The sequence below is a fragment of the Gracilinanus agilis genome, chromosome 3 (genome assembly GCF_016433145.1).
Source record: "Gracilinanus agilis isolate LMUSP501 chromosome 3, AgileGrace, whole genome shotgun sequence".
In the NCBI taxonomy this organism is placed as follows: Eukaryota; Metazoa; Chordata; class Mammalia; order Didelphimorphia; family Didelphidae; genus Gracilinanus; species Gracilinanus agilis.
In genome coordinates, this window is record NC_058132.1 from 416,927,165 (window position 1) to 416,949,577 (window position 22,413).

The window sequence follows — 22,413 nt, forward strand, 5'->3', positions numbered from 1 at the left end:
ACTTTGCTAAAGTTGTTGATTATTTCTACAAGCTTCTTAGTTGATTCTCTAGGATTTTTTAAGTAGACCATCATATCATCTGCAAAGAGTGATAGCTTAGTCTCCTCCTTGCCCACTTTGATACCTTCAATTTCTTTTTCTTCTCTAATTGCAACTGCTAGTGTTTCTAGTACAATGTTAAATAATAGAGGTGACAATGGGCATCCTTGTTTTACTCCTGATCTTATTGGGAAGGTAAAGAAGAAAATTTTAATAGAACAATGGACAATAATTTGAGGGAAAAATAGAGATACATGAAGTATAAAGCACAAAACTGGTGAGATGCAACAAAAAATATTAAAGTCACAAGGCAATAAATTATAAGAACACTAGAGAATTTGCAATGGAGAATGGAGGTTAGTTAGATGAGACTCACTGACAATAGAAAAACATAACAAAATAAAGCGCTACAGTAATATATTTCAGGAAATTATTATAAGAAAATTACCCAGAAGTATTGGAATGAGAATACGAAATATAGCTAAAGATAAATTAAACTCACCCAGAAATATAGTAGACAAGCTCCAAAGCTTTGGTTTTCAAGAGAGTTTAGACAGTCAAGAAAAATCACTAAGAATCACGTAAGACAACTGACTAATGATAATGAATGAAAGGAAGGCTGGAATAATAAAGACAGGCCAAAAAAATGGCCTATACCCAAGAATAACAGATCTTGCAAAGCTCAGCAAAATCTTTTCCTATGGGAAAAAGTTGGACTTCATACAAGATTGATGAAATAAAATTCTTCCTTTTGAGATAACTATTGGGGGGCGGGAGGGGGGGGCTTCTAGCCAAGATGGATACCTGAAAAGGCAGACTATTCTGCTCCCTAACAACTACTCTAACAAAAAACAAACAAACAAAAAAAAATACCAGACTGAATAATCAAAGCATTGTTAAAAAAAACAAAAAAACAGGAGAGGGGGTGGAGTGGGGGTGGGGGTTGGGGGTTGGGCTGGGGAGAGCACAATAAGGCCACAGCAGCTCTCTAGTATTGGATAATAGAGGGCTGTGCTCCCCTCAGCTTGACAGGCTCTGCTGGATTGAGCCTGCTAAGCTGTCTCCTTTAATAGTTGCCCAAGTCAAGTAACCAAGAAGGAGTTGGGAGTGTGTTGACAACTCCTCTAGCCTCTTGATTTGGGATTGGGTTGGTTGCTGATATGGGCTGGTATTAATGCTAGATGGATAACACTGAAATTCTAACTGCGTGAAATAAGGTTCCCCTTCCTAATAGTCTTGGATGGTTACTAATTAGAAAAGGTACTTCAATCTTTGGTTGAACTTTTTAACAAGGTTTATTTCTCACTTAACAAGGGGTCAGGAACAAGGAATGAGGTAAGAGGTTTTAAGGATGCTAAATCTAAGCTAATATAAAATAGGTGATCAGAGATTTTAGATGCTGATAGATCAATGTGAGGCTGGAGCTTCTTCACCCTCTCACTAACCCTGGCTTGACCTGGCCAGAGCCAAACCAAAGGATAGGGAAGGCTATTAATACTCTTGTTAGAGGGTTATAATATTGCTCTCTCTCAGTTCTATTGACAGCAGGTATGATAGTTCTCTATGTCTCTCAGGCAAGGTACCTAGGTTACAAGTACTGATGCCTACCCACCCTCTTGACCTCCCTCCACCCAAGAATGCTCCAGAATGAGCTGAGTTGTGCTGCATGATGGATATTTATAGGGTTGGTTCCAACTGCCTTTTGGCCTTGGCTCATGCCACCTGGGTGCATTCCGAGGTCTTCAACCGATGATCCTGTCAATCAAGATGATTTCCATTTTGCCCCAGAAATTCCTTATAATAGCATTCACTGAAGAACTATAGTAAATGGGATTTTAAAATAAGCCAGCAACCCATAAATAGTAGAAAAGGGGACTACCAACAAAACTAGCACAAGCACAAGGTCACCAGAGACAAAAGAGCAACATGTTTAGCTTGCAGGGCTCTTTGTCCAATAGCAACAAAAGGAGAAAACCTCTCACACCTCCAAAAAAACTAAAGGTGCTTGTAATCCTGGGCCTTGGGGAGCAGCAGCAACCAATAATGAAAACCAGAACAACCTAGGTGACCTGAGTATCTCAGATCCTTAGAATTCTGTCTTGAAAGGGTCCTAAACATCCTGCTCTCTAAACCTTAAAGATTCAGGAAGTCTGATCCCAGAAGGTAGAGGTTAGAACCAGAAATCAGGGGACACAGGATAGGATCACAGAGGGCCAACTAATCCACTCAAAAACATATCAAGTGATCTACCTTGATCCAATTCAGTACAAAAGCTAGTGATGTAAATAAAATACCCACCAGTATAAAAAATTACTATAAATTTAGTGATCACCCAAAAGAAGAATAACTTCATAAAAACTACAAACCAAGAATCAAGAGAAAAACAGATACTCAACAAAAAAAATTATGACTACTTAGAAGAAATTAAGAAAAAGATAAATTAAAGATATAGAAAAAAGAACAGGAAGAATAACTTATGAGATAAAGTAGAAAACCTTACCAAAAAATGGACTCCTTGAAAACTAGAATACATCAAAAACAAGTTAATAATTCCTTGAAATAAGAAATACTAAAGAATTAAAACTTTGAACTAGACAAATATAATGAAATAAAGAAAGTAAAAATAAAGGTTGCAATGATGGAATAGTGGCAAGGAAGGAAGTCTTTTTTCTTGAGAGAGACTCTGTTATGGCTAAGAGCAGTTGGATGCTGTCTCTAGTGGAGAGCCCAGGAGAGTGGATTTGTCTCCCAGAAGAAACACCTACCTGTGGGAAATTCAAGTTGAGCAAGAGGATCAGACTTGGGTGGTGGACATCCCAGGCTGATTCAAGCTCCTTATCTTTACCTTTGTGGATTTATCTTGCTGTGGACCTGTGTTCCTGAAATCTGTGATCATTGCTGGAACAGAAGTGGACCCAGTTGTGAGACATCCATTTCCTTCCAGCCAGCCAGGCTGACAGCTTGTGCTGGCATAGGGTAGATCTTGACCCATCTCCCAGGCTCTGAGTTTTGTCCTTAGATACCTAGTTTTAGGGTGGCTTCTCCCTACATCTCTTACCCTTAAATTCATTATTAGTGTTTTTAACTTCCTTTTGTTCCTTTTTCACAATCCAGAGGGCTCACTATAGGTTAATAGGTAATCCCTAACTGGGTAGGTCTGAAGTGACAGTTGGTCTCAACTGTCATCACTCATTTCCCAAATCCTGTGTTTTGTGGGTGTGGATTCCCATTTGTATTTGTTTCAGTTAGTTATCCCTCTTCACCCAATAATTCCTCCTTCTCCCCTTCTCTAAGGGGCACCAATTCAATTTTTGCTGCATCATGAAAGTCTGAATACTTCCACCTACATCTCTGGTTCATTCCTACAGACTACTGCAACTGAAGTCAATGAAGGTGATGACAAGTTCTTCCAGGAAAGTACAAAAACAGTACACATTCTTGGGACTGAATCTATTGATGTATCTCTTAGGAAGTATAAGGAATTAAATTTAGAGTTTGACTAAATAATGGGAGTCCCAGAGTAATATTATGGTCTCTGATTTAAAAATATTATAGCTCAAGTCAAAATGACTATTAATAGCTTTTACTTACAAAAAGGGTGGAAAGAGTGGAAGTAGAGAAATACAAAAAGAAGGTAGAGAAAATGTCTACCCTATCACACTAAATATTGCTCCACTGCTTGGCTCAACCCAGCAGGGTTTGTTAACCCTCAACTGGGAGGACACAGAGTTCCACCCACATGGCCTCCTCCAAGAAGGAGATGCCTCTACGAAACTAATCTCTTTCCAGACACCAGGAAAGGAAGGCTAGCTACTCAATAACCAAAGAGGCAGTCCAAGGCACAAATTACCTCCAAAAGGCAGGTCACCAGTCAAAGACGACTACTGAAGACAAAGACAGACCTCTAGCCAAAGATCAGGACTTTTATAGTCCTTTTTGTCCCTTCCTCTCTTCACAGGGGCCAATCACAGCTTCCAAATTGCCTAGCACTGCCCACGGGGGTAGTATCTGTGGGATTCACATCTCTCATCCTCTAAAGGTGTCAACTCTTATCATAGGCCTCTGAAGATGTCAACTTTTTATCATGGGATTCACGAGTTTCTGATTGATTGGGTTAAAAGGACGGAGCTCTCCAAGTAAGTTACTTGTGAATTCTCTTACTTCTCCAAGTGACTTGTAAATTTTCTTACTTTATGGCTTACAAAGTGTTAAGTAAGGGTATTTTCAGTTTTGGTTGATCAATTTAAAAGTTGCTGATGCTCTTCACAGAAGGCATATTCTCACCCTTGAGGAAGGACAGGATTCCTGACATTACTGCAGATTGAGTTGCATAGGCTCAACAGATGTCACACAAGCTTCTATCAGCAAAGAAAGCCTTGAGAGAGACTTTCTGGAGAGAATAATAGGAACTATTGCTTGAAAAATTAGAATCCTTGGGGCAGAAATGGCTAAGAAAAAAGTATAGGGTGCTGAAACCAATATGTACTCTTTCCTCATATTTTTCAGTGAATGGTTCAAAGGTGTAAATAAAATTTTAGCTCAAGATTCAAGAAAAAAATCAATGTAATTTCCCAAAGGAAAAAATAGAACAAATGTGGTTGTGACAAGCCCAGCTTTTATATGTGTGTATAGCTTTCAAATAGTTGTCAAAGTAAATTTTATATTGTGTCTTCAGTGCCAAAGGTTTAAGGTGGAGAACATCATACCACATCACATTTTGCATTTTGGTTAGATAAAGTTTTTTAAATTTTCAGTAGTAATGTGACTATCTGGACGAGGTATACTATAACAGTGTCTTGGTGGGAGAATCAAATGTCCAAAGAAATCTTTTACATCAGAGGTTCCTACTCTTTTTGTGTGCTAAGGAATCTGGTGAATTGGTGAAACCAGTGACCCCTTCTTAGAAAAATGTTTTTAAATGCAGAAAATAAAATACAAAGGACTAAAAATTAAACTAATTATGTTGAAATACTACCTACCTATCAATCTATCAGTGAAGTTCATAGATGCCATGTTAAGAATTTCTGTTCAATATAGATGTTTTCCCATTAATTTTTTTCTTCATACCTTTATAGGATCTCCTCCTTCCCTGCCCCACCCAACCCATGATCCCTATATTTTTGCATTTTATGTTACTGATTTTTAGATTCTGAGATCAGAGATGCTGAGCTTCTAACAGACTTCTAATAGAAAATGAAAGCTAGTGGGAATTACTGTAGGTACAAAGCTGAGAAAGTGTCAAGAGCATGTTAGAGTTGAAAAAAACCTTACCCCAACTATCCAGATACAGATATGTGATTAATGAAATGAATATTTGGTGAAAATGAAATTAAAATTTATTGTTATTATCTGTTAGTCATACAGCTATGTCAAATAACCAAATAGCAAGATATAGTCTGTAGTCACTCTTCAAGCCTGGGGTTTAGGTGCCTCTTCAAATATGGGGTCTGGAAATGAGAAAAAATAAAGTCATAATTATCACATAAGTTAAAAAAAAAGAGGGCAGGGAAATGAATACGTATAATTTCTATGAAAACATCACCTTGTAAATATAGCATTTGGAAGATAAAGATACTCTAATTCTTTTACATTAGTTCAGCAATGAGAAAAAAAAACACCAAAACTTGTAAGATTATATTTGGCTTCAAATTACAGCAAACTGTAACCATGAATAGCTGGAAAATACTGATATATATTATTTTCCACAATCTTAAATCAGGATCAGCAACTGCACAAAACAAATTATGTGAAGAAATCTAAGCAGGAGGCTTACAATCTTGAAAAAAATAGAGCTTGGAAAATCTAAGATAATAGTGATACCAAAAGAATGGTTAAAAAATTATGGATGTATAAAATCCTCAACCTTGATAATTACTATCCCCGAGAACTTGAGCAAATTATTTAACATCTCTGAGAGTCCTTTTCCTTCTCTGTAAAACAAAAAAGGATGGACAGAATGACTTCCAAGGTTCCTTTCCAGCTCTAAATCTAAGATCCTGGGAAAAGTATAAAGAAGAGATAAATGTGGTCCCACAAAGGATGTATGTACCTTTTCGGGTACAGGGAGAAATCTAATAAAAACTTTTAAAGAGATAAAGGGAGTTGCTTTAGAGGGATAGTACGGTCACTCAAATTAGTCGTCTTCATTGACAGAACCATCACTGCTTAGGGCTAATTCATCAGTAATAAGCATTTTTAACATCTCAAAGTCACCACCCAGGTTTTATTTTGGAGAAAGAGAAAAACCTTTCCAGAGGTACATAAAATAAAACTTTGATACAGAATGGCTTCGGGATCTCCTCAGTGAAGTTATTTTTGACAGAATGTTACTGTAACTATTAGTAACCTGAAAAAAATTACCATGTTAGGTACATAGGAACCTTTAAGGCAATTTCTAGAATCTTATGAGGAATATGACAGGAAGAGTTCACATGTCAATATGTCAAGGACCTTTAATTTCAAGAATTTCCTCTACTTAAATAGATCAAAACTCTTCAGTAATTTACATTCTTAAGAATCATTTGCAGCTTAAAGAGATTAAGGGACTTATCTGTGATCACAAAGTTAAGTAGTATGAGAGGGCAAGATTTGAACCCACATATTCCTCATTCCAAATTTAGCAATATTATCCACTATACTGTGCTGCTTTTTAGAGAAAATTCATATCAGAATCAATAGGCAAATCACAATGACTAAAGAAATCTATGATTTTAATCCTTTCTAATCCTAACTCTTGTACTTCTACTATTCAAGGTCTTATAAAGACACATTTAAAAAATTTTCACTCCTTAGGCAGTGTTCAGATGAAATCAAAACAATCAATAATCACATGAAAAAGTGTTCTAAATTCCTCCTAATTAGAGAAATGCAGATCAAAACACCTCTAAGGTACCATCTCACACCTAGCAGATTGGCCAATATGACAGTAAAGGAAAATAAATGTTGGAGGGAGTGTGGCAAAATTAAGGACATTAATGCATTGCTGGTAGAGTTGTGAATTAATCCAATCATTCTGGAAGGCAATTTGCCCAAAGGGCTTTAAAAGATTACATAGCCCTTTGATCCAGCAATACCACTACCAGATTTGTACTCCAAAGAGATAATAAGGAAAAATAAGTATAAAAAATATTCATAGCTGCACTCTTTGTGGTGGCAAAAAATTGGAAGATGAAGGATCGTCTCTCATTTGGGGAATGACTGAACAAATTGTGGTATATGATGTGATAGAATACTATTGTGCTGTAAGGATTGATGATCAGGAGGATTTCTATATGAACTGGGAGAAGCTCAATGAACTGATGCAGAGCAAAATGAGCAAAACCAGGAGAACAATGTACACAGAAAGTAAAACATTGTGGAACAATCCAATGTAATGGATTTTACAGCTAGTAGCAATACAACAAGCCAGGACACTCCTGACGGACTTATGGGAAAGAATGCTATCCACATTGAAAGAAAGAACTATGGGAGTAAAATGCAAAAGAAAAATGTATGACATCACTTATCACAGGTATATATGGGTATGTGATTTGGGGTTTAAGATTTTAAAAGTTCGCTCTATATAGCAAAAATGAATAATATGGAAATAGATATCAGGCGATAACACTTGTACAACCCAGTGGAATTGCTTGTTGGCTCTGGGCAGAGGGAGGGAAGAGGGGAGGAAAAGAAAATGAATCATATAAACATGGAAAAATATTTTTAAATAGCTTTTAAAAATTAAAAAGATTAAAGAATAAAAAAAATTTTCATTTCTATTTTCAGGCCATCACACTATTTGATATTCCACACTGCCCATTTCAACAAGGCCTAATTTCATGTAGGTCTATCCAAGTTTTTTTTTTAATTCACCTGCTCATCATTTCTTTTAGAGCAGAAGTATTCCATCACAATCCTATGCCACAATGTACTCATTCATTCACAAACCAATGGGCATCCTTTCAATTTCCAGTTCTTTACCACCACAAAGAGAGTTGTAAATATATGTATTGGGTATGGTACACCCAAATATTATAATTTTTTTTGATAGAAGGGAGTGAGGAAAAGAAAATAAGCAATACAGAAACTACTATGTACCAGACACTAGGGTAAAGGCTTCACAAATATTATCTCATTTAATCCTCTGTTATTATTAAGTGCTATTATTATTCCCTTTTTACAATTGAGTAAAATGAGGCAAACATAAGTTAGGTGACTTGCCCACAGTCAAGGGCTAATGTCTGAGACTAAATATGAACTCACATCTTCCTAGAGACTCAGAAACTCTATCCCTGGTGCCACCTACTTCCTCATTGAGATGCAAAACCACTTCTTTAGACAATTTCCTCTTTCTATCCTGACTAGCATTTTGTTCTTGTTGTTTGTTTTTTTACATGATACTATTATATAGCGTAAATATAATTTTTGTATGACCTGGGAATCAAAAAAAATTGTCTTATTTTGTGGAGATATTTGCTTTAGTACAGTGGTTTGGATCAGAACCCACAATATCTCCAAGGTATGCCAGCAAATTAATTTAGGCTCAATTGTCACTTTTATTATATTGGCTCTGCCTACCCATGAGCAATTAATATTACTCCAATTATTTAGATCTGGCCTGTAGCATTTTTAGCATGTGAAACCTCTAAAAACTATGGGTAAATGCAAGAATACCTATATTTTTTTCTTTGCAATGAGGCCCATTATGATTAATGGCCTCACAAATGTTTCCAGAGTCTAGCCAAAGCCATAGAGCAGGCTCCTAGAACTATGAGAACAGGCCTAAAATTCTTCACTAAGGTGAATCACATTGTTGTCTCCGTTTTCCCTCTCATTCCTTTGTGCCATATTATCAATTACAATACTCAACAACCCCAAAGTATAGATTTAGGAATGGAGGTTAACAAATTATAATTTTATTTCTCTAGCAGTCACTGAGCCAGAGCCCCAGAAAGGCATGAAACCAAGTGAAATAGCATGATCAATATCCTAAGGCCTTGCCTATGCAGGTTTGTCAGCCAACAAGCATTTATGTTAAATGCTTATTATGGGAGAGGCACTGTACTAAGTGCAAGCAATACAAAGAAATGCAAAAAAGCCTGCTTTCACAGCACTCACATTCTAATGGAAGAGACTACATGAAAGTAACTATGTACAAGTATACTAAATTGGAAGTAACTGACAGAGAAGACAATATTGGTAGCATTAAGAAGAGCTAGAAGGGATTCTTATAGAAAGTAGGGTTTTTGGTATGACTTGAAAGAAGCCAAGAGACAGAGATGAGGTGGGAGAGAGTTCTAAATATGGGGGACAGCCAGTGAAAATGCTCAGTTGGGAAAATGTCTTGTGCAAGGAATAGTAAGGAAGTTAGTCTCATTGAGTTGTATGTGGAGGAGGTTTAAGAAGGTCAGCAAGGTATAGGGTACAAGTTTATGAAGGGCTTTGAACGCCACGTGGAGAATTTTATATTTGATCCTGACAGGAACCACTGGAGTTGACAAAATACAGGGAGGTTACACTGTCAGACTTGTGCTTTAGGAAGTTCCATTTGACAGCAGAGTGGGGGAAAAGACTAGAGTCAAGAGACCTAAAAGCTAGCTTTTCCTTCAAAATGTTAAAACTAATTTTCTTTCTTTTTAAAATTTATTTAATTAATTTAGAATATTTTCCCATGTCACACGATTCATGTTCTTTCCCTCCCCCTCCCAGAGCCGAAGAGCATTTCCACTGGGTTTTACATGTATCATTGTTCAAAACCTATTTTCAAAATTATTAATATTTGCAATAGAGTGATCATTTAAAGTAAACATCCCCAATCATATATCTCCAATGAACCATGTGATCAATCATGTGTTTCTCTTCTGTGTAAAACTAATTTTCTATTCTTCTAAAGAGCTTAATTTGGCTGTCAAAAATGTATTAATTCAACATTTCATGGAGATGCCTAAATTTTGCATGTGGTCTTCCTCACTTTCCCTTTCTTTGTTTAGATATTAATTTATCATAATTAGTCATTTGGAGAAGCATTTGGCACCAAATAACAGGACTAGAAAAGGGTAGGAGAACTGACAAATTGTAGAAATCATGAAAAACAGCATTCATGGGGGCAGCTAGATAGCTCAGTGGATTGAGAGCAAGGCCTAGAGACGGGAGGTCCTAGGTTCAAATCTGACCTCAGACACTTCCTAGCTGTGTGACCCTGGTCAAGTCACTTGACCCCCATTGCCCACCCTTACCACTCTTCCACTTAGGAGCCAATACACAGAAGTTAAGGGTTAAAAAAAAAACAAACAGCATTCATTAAATATTCTTGTAGCTATCAGAAAGACCTAGAAAGACCTAGAGTTAAAAGATGTGGCTCTACTACTTACTGAGCAACTCTGTATATTGGTTCTAAGGCAGAAGAGCAGTAACAGCTAGGCAACGGGGGATTAAAGTATCTTGCCCAGGGTCACAGAGCCAAGAAGTATCTGAGGCCACACTTGAACCTAAAACCTCCCATCTATAGGCTTGGCTATCAATCTTCTGTGCCACTTAGCTGCCCACTATGTAAGATATTTTAAAACTATCTCTTACACTCAAGTTTACATTCCATCTGGAAAGATAACAAATACGCATAGATCACAGCATTTCTCTGGAGAGAGAGGATAACTCAATGTTTAAATACAAATCTATTTGACTAGACAACTTTACCTTAAAAAAAATAAACCCTCAGAATATCTTTGTGCTAACTTTAGTTTGCTCCAAGGATCCTTGGAATAAGATGTTCACCAAACTAAGTTTATTTCTATCAAATCACTAACCCAGGATTTAATTTGAAGATGAAAATTAAAACTTACCTTCAAATTTGAAAGTCGGAAATGTATTCATGTCTCCTTTACCATACATTTGCTTAAGCTTGAATAATTCCCTTTCCAGATCTTGTTGATATTCAGGACCTGTATCAACAGGTCCTCCAACTGTCCTAATAGGCAAAAGAATAAAAATTCCTTTTTTCACTTACACATTTCACCACCAAGCAAGTATGTATCTGAGGGTCTGAAAATGTATTTGGGGCGGAGGGAAACCTGACCTATGATTTTATCTGTATATGCAACTCAACTCTTAGAGGAGATATACATGAGCATGTTAAGTCATGAGCAATTTGAGGTATGAGCAGCCATGATCGGGATTTTTGCTTTAAGTCACAAGCAGATATTTGAATCATGTGCTTCCACCACCCTCCACTAGATTGCCTGCTGAATATTTGGTTTCACAAGTTATACGAGGTTGTCTCGTTTAGTTCAGTGTTTATCTAGCCCTGTGAGTATCTGTATTGAATTGTTTTTGTTTCCTTCTTTATTTTTGTCTTTATTATCAGTTTTTTTGGGCAAATTTCTTAATTTTTAACCATGAATACTGACAACAGAGGAATTGAAGGAGTTACAGCAGTAGCAGCAGCAGCAGCAGCATACAGAGGTTTTGCAAGAAATTAGTGGGGAGGAGTCCAAGGTGGATGAGGTAATCAGTACAAGCGAGATTAAGGAAATGTTGAGAATTTGAGAAAAAATTAAAGTTTATTGAAAAGACACTACCAGAAGAAGTTGCATCAGATCATGTGTTGGAGCTGTGTAATGACACTTGTTTCACACATTATCAAAATGTTCTGAAAGGGAGGAAGAAACAAATTTCTATGGAAAGGTTTTTTGTTGAAATAGCCTCTAAATGAAATCGAGGAAAGTGTGGCAAACAGCCAAAATTCAGTGAAGAAAATGGTAATAATTAAGTAAGGTAAAAAAATAGCAATTAAGTTTAGCAGTAAAGTTACATGTCATAAGTAATGTGTAAGGTCAATTTTGCATTTAAATGTAGTGTTACGTGTGTAGAGAGTAATTATGTTAAGCGATAGCGCAGGAAATGAAAACCTTCTCCATCAGCATCTTCGCCTGAACTTGAAGGTAAATAACATTTCTTTACATTCTTTTATATTATCTATAAATATATTTATTTTTTACAAAGTGTTTATGAAGTACATTTTCATATTTAAAAGCATATAAAACAAAAAATTTGTGTTTTTTTGGGGGGGGCTGGAACAGATTAATTGCTTTCCCATTAATTTAAAGGGAGAAATTCGATTGACACATGAGCAAATTGAGCTACAAGCTTGGCAATGGAACGAATTAAACTCGTGTGTAAGGTACCACTGTACCTGGAGCACTGAGACAGTAAGAGGTCTTACACTAGGATGTGCCAAAGAAGAGAACTTTAATTCAGGTCTTCCTGACTTCAAGGCAAGAACTCTAGCCCAGTGTTGACAAACCTATGTCACGGGTGCCAAAGATGGCACATAGAGCACTCTCTGTGGGTATGTGGTCACCCCCAGAGTTTATTACTAGAAAGACAGAGGGACTTGAATGGAGTTACTCTCCTTTCCCCTGTCCACTACTCCTGAGGACATTTTTTCACATCCCTTGCTTATCTGCCCAGCAGCCCAATGGGAGTGCACAGGGGGTAAGGTGGGCCACTCACAGACAACAGAGCTGGAAGGAAGCAGAGTGTTTGGGCCACTCTCTTCCCCCTCTCTACACTCTCTGAGGACATTTCTTACTTCACCCACCCTCCTTGATTCCTCCCTCCCCTAGGTGGGGTAAGTGGGGTGGGTTGGACACACCTGGCACTCAAATCTCCAGTGGTCAGAGGGGTAGGGTGGGATCAAGGCCCAGCACTCCATCTCTAAAAGATTCACCATCACTGCTCTAGCCATTATACCCCACTTCTTCTTACTGAAAAGAGGTATTATCTGATTTCAAACTACTTCATTTGATTGTTACTAATTGCTATAATGCCAAATCAAGAGCAAAGTATGACCATTAGCTTAATGAGCATAATATAGGAAGTGTGGTAAAATTAATAGAATAAGGGAATGAGTCAGAAGACTTGAGTACAAATCTTGGCTCTGATTTCTACTGTCTAGCACAGTACCTAGAACACAGTACATTTTAAAGTACATAAAGGTTAAATCCAGATAAAAAATACAAATAAATATAAGCCATTTATGAGGAAAGGCATTAATATTTGGGGAATGAGGAAAGGCTTCATGAAGGTACTACTTGAGCTATGTTTTAAAGCAAGAAAATATAGGAGGTAGAGGTGAAAAGGATGTACACTCTTGCATGCATGGATGAAAACCGTAACTACAGCAGAAATAGTTGAGAAAGTATAATATGTATATGAGGACAAGAGATAAGGCAACTTTTTCTTCAGGAGGCAAGGGAGTAAAATATAAGGATGAAAAAACAAATTAGGATCAATTCACCTACCACCTTCTGGGAGAGGAGCTGGAAAAAAGGTATTCCTAGTTCTTCCAATAGCTGGTGCCTTCCCTTCTCAGAGTACTTAGTAACTACTTTGTATGTATCTTGTATACATAAACACATATGAACAAATAGATGTAAATATGAACATATACACCATTATTTTCACCTAGATTAAGTCTATAGCAATTTAATTAATGAATAACTAGAAAAAAACTTCTTAAAAGGTAGTTATTTGTGTAAAGTATTCCCTTAAAAGCAACAATTTTACAGTGAGGTTTTTGTATACTTGAAAGCATTTAACAAACAAAAATATTTTTATTGCAATCACAGAAGATAAACTTTGAATATTTAGAAAATATTGTATTTTATTTCTACTTACTGTCTTTTGGATTTATATTCTCTAATCTTTTCTACAAAGAGTTTTTGAACAGGATCAAGTTCCTTGTTAAATGCAATAGCTGTGACAGTAATGTTCCTTCGCAAATACACTGAAGTTGCAGACTGAACAAGAGATGAAAACCTGGAGAGCCTGTTAAGAGCCATGGTGATCCTGAAGATAAATTAACAGAATTAAACAAAAATGGGTTGCAAATTTTTATGTGCCGTACAGTACAATGGAATTCTAATTGTAACATCATCCAAATGGGCTAAATTATATCAGCATTTGATAAAATATAATATGCTTCATTGTACCCAAGAACTTTCTGTATGTGTGTGTGTATATATATATACACATATATATATATTTATTTATTTGTTTGTTTGTTTATATACAAGAATAGTGGTGATGAATATATATGGACACAGAAAACAATATTCATCACCACCATTCTTGTATTTCCAAAATCCTTTCATGTTTTAAACCCCTTCCTTTCAGTCTTTTATGTTTATAAAAAATCATAAGGAACTAAAACTTGATCATCGTTTAAAAAAAATCCGACACTTCAGCTATCCACACTACATAACAGTTAAGGGTTAAGTCATGGGTATGTTAAAAACATTAAGTGTTAACACAACCAATCTGTGTATTAAAAAAAAACAAAACACAACAGGATTCTTGGGCTCAATTCCAGCTTGACTGCTGAAGTAGCTATGTAACAATGTTACCTCCAATTATTACCATATTCACAGATATCCAATTATACTTTATTCTGCAATTTATATAACTATATCCACATTCTTTTGATATCTATTTCCTCTAAGTTCATGTAGCAAATGTTAAAGATTTTTAAATCCCTAACTACTGCTCTATATTAGAAATTTAGAGCTAGAAGAGTCTTTAAAGAGGTCATCGAAATCCATCCCCCTCCGATTTTACAAATGAGGGGCACAGAAAAGTTAAGAGCACTTCACCCTATCTATCTCTTCTTGTGTACTTTGCACGTAAGCTAATGAGGCACAGCAGGAAAGCCCAGTGCCCAGAAATAAAACCCTTCTCCCAGTCACCAAGTCGTCCTGGGAGTGACCTTGGACCCTCACGGTTGTCAGACGACTGCCCCTACCCCCCACTTCCCAGCAACAAGATTTTCCCTCCCGTACCCTGACCAAGCAGAGTCAGTTCATTAGTACTTTTTTTTTTTTTTTTGCCCTAACAAGTTAAGGAATGCAATCGATCCCGAGGCCCGAAGGCCGGAATGGGGTACCAAGGGCAAAGAGACCGGTTCTTTTCCACAAGACGTGAGGCCCTAAAGGGAAGAGTAAGGCAGGTAATCACTCACTTCCCGCACCTCGGACTCAAAGAGCACAAAAACAGTGCTGACCTACCTGGCCCAAAAGCTCAACCACAGTCACCTTGGAACCAGGGATAGTAGTCCCGAAAACTTAAAGCCACTCGAGTTCTACTTCCGGTATTTGCTCCGCCCCTCTTGGCCTCTCCACCCTCCGAATTGCATTATGGTTCGCCGCTACCCTCACGGGCTCTCGGTACTTACCGGAGAAGGAGGAACGTTGGAATTCTACTGTGATTTTAGTCGGCTAAGGTGAGATCCGCGGCGGGTTTTTCGGGAGGAAATGGAACGGAAAGTGCTTCCGGGTCCTGTTACGAATATCCCGGCCACCGCCATCTTTTTTTTGTCCCTTCTTCCCCCTATCCTTCCTGCCCTTTCCACCCTTCTTTCCCCGCAACCCCCGCGTGGAAACCATTGATCTGTACGCATGCGCATTGGAGCGGTATTTTTCTCCGGGTCTACTTTCTAGGTTGTTAATACGTTTAAAGCAGAGCGTAGGAGAATGCATGTAGAAGGATTCAGGATAGGTGAAGGTCTTGCGGGTCTGTGACCCTCCATTTTCCGAAGGAGGAGAAAGAGGGAGTGAAGGGTTTTTGTTCCCCGCGGGTCCGTCCCTAGGGGGTGGGGGGTGGGGAGAGTGGGGATTCTGGGAGTTGTAGTTTAGGGCCCGAAAACGCTTGGCGAGCTGGAGCTGGGTAGGGGGGGCTTCTGATCTCTGTCTGGGTGCCGAAGAAAAGGCCCCAGTTCCGAGCCTCGCAGGAGCCGTGGCTTTGCTGGGGGAGTCGCAGGAACCAGATCCGAAGGCGCCACTGTTATCAGTTGGCCCCAAGAATCGTGTGGGAGAAAGAGGCTGATTCCCAAAACGGTGAGTGGCCCCAGACAGGGAGGGGCGAAGGCTGGTCACCCACGGGGCCCGCAGCCCGGGTTTGGGCCCTGTCTCGAGGCTTCCTCTCGCCCACTAACCGGCCACCGTCACTGTTTTGTTTCCGCTGGATCCTGACGCGGTGCCTCCTATTTCCGTTTGTGGAGAATTGAGGGAGACCCAAGCGATGCTTGGAGGGGAGGAGGAGGCGCCGGGCCGGGAGTGGGGGATGGGGGGGGGTGTTCCAGCTAGATCCCTTTTCTGCCTAGAGACTGCTCCCTATACAGCCCCCGAGTCCCCTGGCTCTCCCAGAGGCCAACTCTAAGGATACTTCTCCCTACAGAATTCTGTCACTTAAGTTGGTTTTTTTTTTTTTTATTTTTGTCTTCCCTCTCCAAATCTTCATAATTGCTGGTACCACTTTTCTTAAGTGTTGTAGTTGCAGACCTTCATTGCTGTTCGTTTCAGCTCGTGGCGCTGCTGTGAACAGTAGTTTACCTTTGATCCCTTCTCTGGGGTGGGTGGGGGGGAGGCGGGCGCGGTTAAGCGTTTCTGTCAGGTTAGGGTTTAAATAGTTCTGGTTCCTCTTGCGATTTATGCTGTAATCAAAACAACTTATTAAGCATTGTAAAATGCCTTAGGTTGCTTTTTCATAAAAAGGAGACAGTTTTGTAAACTTTCATTTCTTTCTATATTCTCTTACTGAAATGTCTGGAAGCTTACTTTAAAATATATATATCTAAAATTTAGATTTATAAACTCCCCTAAGGCAGTGAATGTTTTTTGTAGTTGATCCTTGCACTTAATGTTTAGCTTATGATTCATTTCTAAGTTTTTATCTGAGCGTAAAAACCTAGAAAGCGATCAACTACTACAGTACATTTATTTTACTGTCATCGAACTACTCCTGTACAGTTATCTTAGTGTACAGAAAGTAGTTTGATCTCTTTCCCAGGTTTGGAATCTATATATTAATATTTAGAACTAAAAAATACTTTAAATAACATAACATATTCCATGATTCTTTGGGCCTCAGTTTCTTCACCTTAGATAAGGTGAAGAAACTGAGAAACTGAGGCCAAAAGAGGTTAATTCATGTGACTGTTGTCAAGCAGGTTTTAGGTATTTGAAATAAATGGTCATTTAATGGTAATGGCAAATGTGACTGGGAAAGAACAAAGATTATTTAGAAGACATGGAAGATAGAAAGAGAGTGATTAAATGAATTAAGTATTGTTTAACAACCTACTGCACATTAGGCACTGTGAGCACTAGAGTGACAAATGTAAAAATGAGTCACTTCCTGCTTTCTAAGGAGAGTGTGGGCATTTTAAGTAGACTAGAACATATAAACTAATGCAAGGATGAAAATTTTGGTTAGGGGAATAATAGGGTTTGTGAGTAATGAGGGGGGAGGAGAAAATAAGCATTTATCTAGTGCTTACTACATACTGGGCACTGCGCTAAATGCTTTACACATTATTATCTTAATTACACATAATTATCCTAATTACAACCCCTGTGCTATTATTTTCCCTTTTACAGTCTAGAAAATTGAGGCAGGCAGAAGTAAAGTGACTTGTCAGGGTTACATAGCTAGTAAGTGTCTAACCTGGGATTTGAACTCAGGTCTTGCTGATTCCAGACCCAGGGCTCTCTATCCACTCAACTGCCTCTGAGTAGTCATAAGGTTTTCTAGTATCAGTCATGATGTTGATATGACTACTGTTCCCAGGGCAAGAAATGTAAAAGAGGGAGAATAGCTAGAGGTCATTGCATCTTTTGGAAGCAGGGCAGGTTGCAAGATATGGCGCCCTGTTTTACTGATGGATGAATCATAGTCTGGTGCCTTCTCTATATAGTCTATAGTGAATTAGGTAAGTAACAATCAGGATATCCCAACTTCTAGATGGTGTACCTAAACTGAATAGATAAGGTGGGGAAGGAGAGGATTATTTCTGAGAAAAAGAGCAATTGCAAAGCAAAGGGCAAATAACTTTTGGTTTTTGCTTTTAAGTCTGGAGACACTTTCCCCTTTAATAGTCAGATTTCTAAAACAAATGCTAAACTTTTTGCTGTTGTACTCTCATCTTCCACTTCTCATACCCTTGCATTTTTAAACATTGTTACCACTCAGCTAAATTCATTTTCTTACAAGGTCCCTGATAAAAACCAGTGATGTCTTCAGACTTCATTCTTTTATTATCTCTGCAAGATTTGACACTGGGCTTATCTCTTCCTTATGGATACTCATTCCTCTCTGAATTTTTGTGACATTGTTTCGTTTTACTTCACTTCTTACCTAACTTTTCACCTTTCTGAGTCTGCTTTGTACAATTATATCTGTCCTATCCCCTATGTATGACTGAGTCAACAAGCTTTAGCTGCTTACTGTGTACAGGCACTGTGTTAAATAAATAAGCCCTGGAGGGGGGGGGGGGCAGCTGGGTAGCTCAGTGGATTGAGAGTCAGGCCTAGAGACAGGAAGTCCTAGGTTCAAATCTGGCCTCAGACACTTCCCAGCTGTGTGACCCTGGGCAAGTCACTTGACCCCCCTTGCTCACCCTTACCACTCTTCCACCTATGAGCCAATACACAGAAGTTAAGGCCTTAAAAAACAAATTAAATAAACAAACAAATGTGAGCACTGGGTATACAGATTGAAATAAAAGTCCCTGCCTTAAAGAGGGAAGACAACACAAATAGTAACTGAAAAGTGGGAAAGGAGGCACTTTCATGAGCAGGCGTAAAATGAAGGATGGATGGTCTGGACTCCCCTCAAATTATTTTCTGTAGAGTTAGAGGGAGAAAGTATCTGAGTCTGTTGTCTTGAATTATGTCAGGTTTTGAACTAAACCCTTTTCAATTCTTTTAGTGTACGTACTCTGCTTGATCATCTCCCTTGGCTTCAATCTCATTTTTGTGTCATCTCATTTTTACATGACTACCAAATTACATATCGAACAGTTCTTTCTATCCTGAGCTCTAAGCTGATCTGTCCAACTACTTGCAAAACATCTCTGTTTGGATATCCCATAGACTTCCCAATTTGAAGGTACCACCATCCTGTTAGTCATCCATTACTGATCTCAGATCCTGGATCCTTCCCTCTTTAAACTCCTGTATTTTGACAGATCTTGTCAGGTCTCTTTTAATGTCTCTTCTTGTCTCTTCATTTATATAGCCACCACCCTAGTTCATTTCTCACCAATCTCTTCTCCCTTTTCTAATCCATCCCTCCAACCCCTGTAATCTGTAATTTTATTTTACACAGAAAGAAACAGGTCCAGAGAGGTTAAATAGCTCACATAGTGTCACCTGGGTAATTAAAAAGAAGGAACCTGAAATCAGGTTCTCTGACTCTATCTGATGTTTTCTCCTACAGTACTAATACTACCTTTTTTTTTTTTTTTTTTGAAATGCACAGTTTGGGCCATATTATTACCTTTCTTCAACAATATTTAATGGCATCCTATAGTTTCTAAGATAAATAAAGCCCTTACAATCTGGCTCATCTTACTTTTTTGAAAATTTAAAAATACCATATGAATTGAACATGAATAAATTGAATAGAAAAAGAGAATTGTAAATGAAACTGCAAATCTATTTCATTCAGCTTACTTAGCACAGGTGTCAAACTCAAACAGAAACTGATTCCCAAACCCCACAAATCAACATTATAGATGTTACATTTTTGTTTATTTTGTTAAACATTTCCCCAATTACATTTTAAACTGATTCAGGCTCTACATGGGAATTTTGCAGGCCATTTGAGAAGGGAGTTTGATACCTTTGCTTTAAAATATATAATAAACCCAGTGTGTAATTATCAAAGCTGCCCTCCTTGTTTATATTTCTTTCTGATCTTCCTTCTATTATCTACTGTGCATTTTAAAATGCTTTGATGACCCTCCTTTTTCTTTCTTTTTTGTTTTTTGTAATCTCAGTGCATGCCTCCTCCCCCAATTTCATATTCTAACTCTCTAAAATATTAAAAAGCCAAAAATAAGCATATTTAAGCAAAATAGATTTCCAGATTGGCCCAGTCTGAAAATGTATATGAGTCTATTTCTGTCAGGAGGTAAGTGGGTCTTCTTTCCTAATAAGGTCCTCTAGAATCATGGTTAATCATTCCATTGATCAGGGTTTTTAAGCTTTTCAAATTTTTTTCATTTTTTATACTGTTGTTGAGCAACTAGGTGTCAAAGTAGATAGAATACTGAGCCTAGAGTCAGGAAGACTCATCTTCTTGAGTTCAAATCTGACTGGACACTTCATAGATATGAGTCCTTGGGCAAGTCATTTTATCATTTTTGCCTCAGTTTCTTGAAACATAAAATGACCTGGAGAAAGAAATGGCAAACCACTCCAGGTTTGTTTGTGTTTTTTTGGTTTGTTTTTTTTTTTTGGCATGTCACTACACTTTTTTGTTACATTTTGTGATCCATGTTCTGCTAAGAAGGAAGTTAATATGATATGTGTTGTACATGTGTTATCATATGGTACATATTTCCATATTCATCATATAAGACACTTATTGCTTAACCTAGAGAAAACTTCATGGAGGAAATAAAGAATGGTATGCTTCTATCTGCATTCAGACTCTTAACAGTTCTTTCTCCAGAAGTGAATTTCCTTTTTCCTCATGAGACCTTTTGGAGTTGTCCTGGATTCTTGCATTGCTCATAATTCTTAAGGCATTCACAGCTGATCATCATACATTATTGCTGTTACTATGTATAATGTTCTCCTAGTTCTACCCATTTCACTTTGCATTACTTCATATAATATGTCCAGGTTTTTTGTGATTATATTGTTAGTAATTTCTTATGGCCCAATAGCATTCCATATACCACAATTTATTCAGCAATTTCCAATTGATGGACATTCCTTTAGTTGCTAGTTCTTTGCCACCACAAAAAGAACTGCTATAAATATTTTTGTAAAAGTAGGCACTTTCCCCCTGCCTTGGATCTCTCTGGGATAAAGATCTACTGATGGCAATACTGGTTCAAAGGATATACACAATTTTATGACTCTTTGGACATGATTCCAGATTGCTTTCCAAAATGGTTGTCAGTTCACAGTTCTACCAATCATATTATTTGTCCCAATATTTCATATTAGTGTCCCAATTTTCCAACAGCATTTCCAACATATACCATTTTCTTTTTTTGTCATATTAGCCAGTTTGATAGGTGTGAGGTGGTACCTCAGAGATTTTTTAATTTGTAACTCTCTAATAGTAATTTGGAGCATTTTTTCACATGGCTAAAGATAGTTTTAATTTCTTAATCTAAGATTTATCTGTTCCTATTTTTTTGCCACACTCCAGTAAAGAAAATTCCAAATGGGTCACGAAGAGTTGGACATAACTGAAAACAACTAAACAATAATAATAATAATGTTGTTGGGGGCAGCTAGGTGGCTCAGTGGATAGAGCACCAAGCCTGGAAATGGAAAGACATTTGCCTAACTTTTGCCCATCTGTCTTAGTTGCTACTGTCATTCTGGTTTAGAAAAAAATTAATAATGTTATCATTGTTCTAGTTTTGTCTGATTCATTAATTAGTTCATACAAAGTTTCCCAGGTTTATCTAAAATCATCTTTCTTCATTTCTTATAGAACAGTAGTATTATATTACATCCATATACCATAATTTGTTTAGCCATTCTCAATTGACACCCTCTTCATTTCCAGTTCTTTACCAAGAACAAAATGCAATATTTTTTGTATCTGTCCTTTGTATAGGTCCTTTTCCATTGTCTTTGATCTATTTGGAGTAATAGCCTAGTAATAACATCACTGGGTCAAAGGGCATATGATTTTGTAATTATTAGGGTATCCCTGAATGACTAAAATAATTTACCATTTCTCTAGCAGAACATCAGTGTACCCATTTCCCTCCAAACCCCCTTAAGATATGTCATTTTCTTTTTTGTTAGCATTGCCAGTCTCATGTGTGTGAGGTTACATCTCAGAGTTGCCTTAATATTCATCTTTCTAGTTATTGTAATGTAGAGCATTTTTTTTTAAGTAGCTTAGATTTCTTCCTTTGAAACTACATCATTTGCCCATTTATCTATTGGCAAGTAACTCTTATTCTTATAAATTCATATTAGTTCTCTATAAATCTTAAAAATGAGACCTTTGTCATTCTGGAAAGCAATTTGAAACTGTGTCCAAAAAATGTCTAATGGGGTGTACTTGACCCAGCAATACCACTTCTGAACTCCAAAGAGATTGAAATAAATATTTATACAAAAATATTTATAGTAGTTCTTTTTTAGTGGCAAGGAATTGGAAACCACTCATCAGTTAGAAGAACGACTGACATGATAAGGTATGTGAATGTGATAGAATACCATTGTGCTATAAAAAATGATAAAAGGAAGGGGCAGCTGGATAGCTCAGTGGATTGAGAGCTAGGCCTAGAGATAGGAGGTCCTAGGTTCAAATCTGGCCTCAGACACTTCCCAGCTGTGTGACCCTGGGCAAGTCACTTGACCC

General features: G+C 37.6%; 2 protein-coding genes across 4 annotated transcripts in view; one reads left to right on the top strand and one right to left on the bottom strand.

Annotated features, from left to right (window-relative positions):
• Window positions 1-5,352: 5,352 nt before the first annotated feature.
• ATP5PF (ATP synthase peripheral stalk subunit F6) lies at window positions 5,353-15,375 on the bottom strand. 2 transcript variants are annotated; one of them, XM_044670266.1, is made up of 4 exons: window positions 15,245-15,375; window positions 13,693-13,863; window positions 10,857-10,981; window positions 5,353-5,486 (listed from the first exon to the last, which is right to left on the bottom strand). In XM_044670266.1, the coding sequence occupies exons 2-4, from the start codon at window positions 13,854-13,856 to the stop codon at window positions 5,449-5,451; spliced, it is 327 nt and encodes a 108-aa protein (XP_044526201.1). In that variant the 5' UTR covers window positions 13,857-13,863; window positions 15,245-15,375; the 3' UTR covers window positions 5,353-5,448. The 2 variants fall into 2 exon arrangements, with proteins under 2 accessions (XP_044526201.1, XP_044526200.1); XM_044670265.1 differs by lacking the exon at window positions 15,245-15,375 and adding an exon at window positions 15,078-15,175.
• Window positions 15,376-15,678: 303 nt separating this feature from the next.
• GABPA (GA binding protein transcription factor subunit alpha) overlaps window positions 15,679-22,413 on the top strand; it is a 76,419-nt gene continuing 69,684 nt past the window's right edge. For both annotated transcript variants that reach the window (XM_044670263.1, XM_044670264.1), the window contains exon 1: window positions 15,679-15,905. The gene's annotated coding sequence lies outside the window, so the exon portion shown is untranslated. The remainder of the gene's footprint in view (window positions 15,906-22,413) is intronic.

Bases quoted from the DNA above. Each gene is read 5' to 3' on its own strand.
- ATP5PF (XM_044670266.1), bottom strand. From the start codon at position 13,856: ATGGCTCTTAACAGGCTCTCCAGGTTTTCATCTCTTGTTCAGTCTGCA. The intron at 10,982-13,692 runs GTAAGTAGAAAT...TTTGCCTATTAG, and splicing joins GAATATAAATCCAAAAGACA to GACAGTTGGAGGACCTGTTG. The intron at 5,487-10,856 runs GTAAGTTTTAAT...TCTCATTTCCAG, and splicing joins TCCGACTTTCAAATTTGAAG to ACCCCATATTTGAAGAGGCA.